Source organism: Adiantum capillus-veneris, chromosome 23 (genome assembly GCF_014529385.1).
Source record: "Adiantum capillus-veneris isolate H3 chromosome 23, ASM1452938v2, whole genome shotgun sequence".
Lineage (NCBI taxonomy): Eukaryota > Viridiplantae > Streptophyta > Polypodiopsida > Polypodiales > Pteridaceae > Adiantum > Adiantum capillus-veneris.
This window is the reverse complement of record NC_140953.1, coordinates 131,737,320-131,741,297: the sequence shown is the minus strand read 5'-3', so window position 1 is coordinate 131,741,297 and position 3,978 is coordinate 131,737,320. Positions and strand designations below refer to the sequence as shown.

Below are 3,978 nucleotides of genomic sequence, written 5' to 3'. Positions count from 1 at the left end.
AAATTGTTCTTTTTAAGTAAGTCAAGTCTTTGTGTCAAATGTATTTAGTCCTACTTATGGTAGAAATATGTAATGCTATGTTGTATCTTCATCAAACTATACTTTTTAATTGAGTCACTATCAATGTGTCAAATGTATTTAGGTTAGAGGATATAATTAGATGTCCCAGTTTATATTGATTTTTATTATCCATAAAAATGTTCTTTTAGTGACAAATCCAAATTATATCAGGTATATTGTATTTATATTAGATCTGTTTGCACCTGATTTCATAGATGGTATCTGGACCACGTATATTATCACCTGGTCATGCACGCCGTAGTCGACAGTGTGATGATTCACGAAAGGCGAGGTGCCAAATAGCACGAGAGAGAACAAGGCATTCACTACAAAGTACTATTGGAACTTTATTGGAGTGCAATGAAAGGCAGAGAATGCATGATGTACATGAAGGAAACTCTAAAGACATGAATGTTAGGACAAGAATGAACTTAGTAGAGGAAAACTATTCTAAAGTAGAAAAGCACTGTTTGTCCATCCGCTTTGAATATCCAACGTCTCTCCTTTTACGTCACAATTCTATGGCACCAGTTCTATCCAAAAAGTGTGTGTTGCACAACTTAGGAAGCTTATATTATATTTTCTCCAAATGTGGAGCAAAGGCCTGGAAGGACGAAGGAAATACTATCCAAACATTTGTGGGTAAATATTGCTGCTCTGAGGGAAAAGTCCAATTACTTCCTTTGAATGAGCCACCAAATGAATTGAAAGATTTGATGAGCTCAACCACAACAAGAAGTAGACATTTCTTACAAAACATTCAAGGATATAATAATGCATTGGCATTTGTGTCTCTTGGTGCCCATATCGATGAGACTATTAATTATGGTGGGAGAGGTGTATACACTTTTAAGGTTCACGGCTCTGTCTATCATAGCATTGGTTCTTTAGCGCCAGCCGAAGGACAAAATGAAATCCCACGCTTTGCACAATTATATTTATTTGATACCGAACATGAGTTGAGCAACAGATTGCATCATGTTTCAAATTTAGATCGTAGTATTCTAGAGTGTTTACAAGTGATGATGCATAGAGTAAATCCTTATGCAAATGCTCTACAATCTGCTACTTCTTTGTCTGGAGATGCTATTGTACCCAATATGAGGATGGTTATTGCGGAGCATCGTTGTGATGGTTGGCAATATCTTGCTCCAAGGGGTTCTGAAGTTGCTACATTATGTCAGGACAAGGGGATGATAGAAATATTGGCTATTGCGACACATTGTACTGAATTTTTGACATGGGGGTTTGAAAATAATCTCCAACATGCATCGAACTTACATGTCCTTATTGTATGCTCTATTATTTCCAAGTGGAGAGGATGGGTGGCATCTTTATTTACAAACTACCGATGGAAAAAATTGAGTCAAAAGAAATATTATGTCTTTCGCTTACAAATAAGAGATGATACTATGGAGTGTCTTCTTCGAGGAGGTAGACTATTACAACAGTATATCGTGGATGCTTATAGTACTCTAGAGGAGTCACAGCTTTTCTGGATGCGAAATAACCAAAAACACTTCGTGGTGAAGTGTACGAAAGATTGGCTGACATGGTTGAGGCTAGAGATGGCTTAGAGAGGGTTGAAGGTCAAAATGTTGGCCGTAGAATTGTTTTGCCTTCGTCTTTTGTTGGAGGTCCAAGATATATGTGCCAACTATTTCAAGATACAATGGAAATTGTTCATAGTAGGGGAAAACCATATCTCTTCATCACATTCACACGTAATCCACGATGGAAGGAAATAGATGATGCATTACTACCTGGACAAAGTGTTGTTGATCATCCTGATGTGACTATACGAGTGTTTTATCAGAAGTTCCAAAATATGATGCATTTACTTATCAAGCAAGCCGTATTTGGGGAGGTGATTGGACATGTTTCAGTGATTGAGTTTCAGAAGAGAGGTCTTCCTCACGCACATATATTGTTGATACTTGCATCCAAATATAAACCCATAGATACATTACACTATGACAAGTTGGTTTGTGCAGAGCTCCCTAACAAGAATGTGTTTCCAGAATTATTGATGTAGTGAGTCGTTGTAATGTTCATGGGCCATGTGGTCCTTTGAACCCACGTTCTCCATGTATGGTTGATGGTAAGTTTAGATTCAAGTTTCCACAAACATTTTCTACGTCTACAAATGTAAACTAAAGTGGATATTCTATGTATATGAGAAGAGATGATGGAAGGTTTGTTACATCTAAAAATTACAATTTAGATAATCGTTGGGTTGTTCCTTACAACCCTCTCTTATCACTAAGATACCAAGCCCATATTAATGTGGAGATTTGCTCAACTGTCACTGCCGTGAAATATCTTTATAAGTTGTCTACAAGGGACATGATCGAGCCACTGTTGTCCTTCAAGATGGTGAAGGAGCTTCTGATGAGATCAAGACTTATCTCAATGCACGTTATGTTTCTGCATCTGAGGCTATGTGGAGAATATTTGTCTTTGACATGCATAGTGAAAGGCCAGCTATTCAACGATTGCAAGTACACCTTCCATTGCAGAATATGGTTACATTTCAAGATGGTGATGATGTATCACATTTGCTAGATAATGAGCAAAATAGAAAAACTACCTTGACAGAATGGTTTGTTGCAAATCAAAACTATCTTGAAGCAAATAGCTTCACATATACTGACTTTCCAAATGGTTGGGTATGGAATAAAAGTCGAAAGGCATGGTCTCCACGACAACAGGGTGTTTATATCGAAAGAATGTATAATATTGTCCCTACTGCTGGTGAGGTTTATTACCTACAAATGCTTCTCAATATTTGCAAGGCTTGTAAGTGTTTTGAAGGCTTGCATATGTATGATGGTCACATCTATGATACATACAAGGCGGCATGTATAGCTAGAGGATTATTGCAAGATGATGAAGAATGGTCAATTTGCCTCCAAGCAGCATCTATTTTTAAAAATGGAATGCAGTTGAGACAACTGTTTGCAATCATATTAGTCTTTTGTGAGCCACTTCATCCGGCTGCTCTTTGGGACAGGTTTTGTACTGAATTTTGTGAGGACTATGTTTATGCCCTATGGATGCGTATTTCAAATGCAAGTGTGCGATTTGATGTGGCAAAAAATCAAGCTTTGCTTCATATATAATGCTTTTTGCAACAACATGGCAAGAGGCTTTGTGATTATATGTTGCCTGCAATAGACTTAACATTGGTATCCTTAAGTGAAAATGGTGCTATGGATGAAGAAACAATGTTCAATGTTGATGAACAGTGTACTATAGCAGATTGTATGGAAACTTTCTTAAATGAGGATCAGCAAGATGCTTATCACCAAGTGCTACAAGCTATTGACACACATTCAGGGAAGGTATTTTTCCTAATGGTCTTGGTGGCTCAGGAAAAACTTACTTATATAATGCACTTCTTTCACGAGTGCGAGGAAGTTGTAGAGTTTCTCGTACATGTGCATCCTCGGGTATTGCAGCTTTGCTTTTGAGTAATGGAAGGACTGCTCATTCTAGGGTTAAGATACCTTTGGAGCTTCACTCTGAAGCAACTTGCAATCTAAAGGTAAATAGTCAACTTGCAGAACTTCTAAGGAATGCAGCTTTAATTATATGGGATGAAGCTCCCATGACACATCGTTATGCGTTTGAAGCAGTGGACAGAACTTTAAGAGATATTATGCAGCGAGATACTTTGTTTGGTGAAAAAGTCATTTTGCTTGGAGATGACTTTCGACAAATACTACCTGTTGTACCAAAAGGTAGTCGTACAGACATTGTAAATGCTTCATTGTGTCATTCTCACATATGAAAATACTGAGGCTTACCGAAAATATGCGTATAGTTGATTGCAGTTCAAATTCACTTCAACAAAGTCTTTCCCGTTGGGTGCTTGATATTGGCAACGGGGTTATGGATGATGGAGGAGACTTAGAC

At 37.7% G+C, this 3,978-nt stretch overlaps 1 protein-coding gene across 1 annotated transcript; it reads left to right on the top strand.

Moving 5' to 3' along the window:
* Positions 1–275: 275 nt before the first annotated feature.
* Positions 276–1,637, top strand: LOC147428575 (uncharacterized). Its single transcript, XM_086496858.1, has one exon. It carries the CDS (start codon positions 276–278, stop codon positions 1,635–1,637), a length of 1,362 nt encoding a protein of 453 aa, XP_086352984.1.
* Positions 1,638–3,978: the final 2,341 nt, after the last annotated feature.

Excerpts from the sequence above, each read along its gene's own strand:
- LOC147428575 (XM_086496858.1), top strand. The coding sequence starts at position 276 with ATGGTATCTGGACCACGTATATTATCACCTGGTCATGCACGCCGTAGT.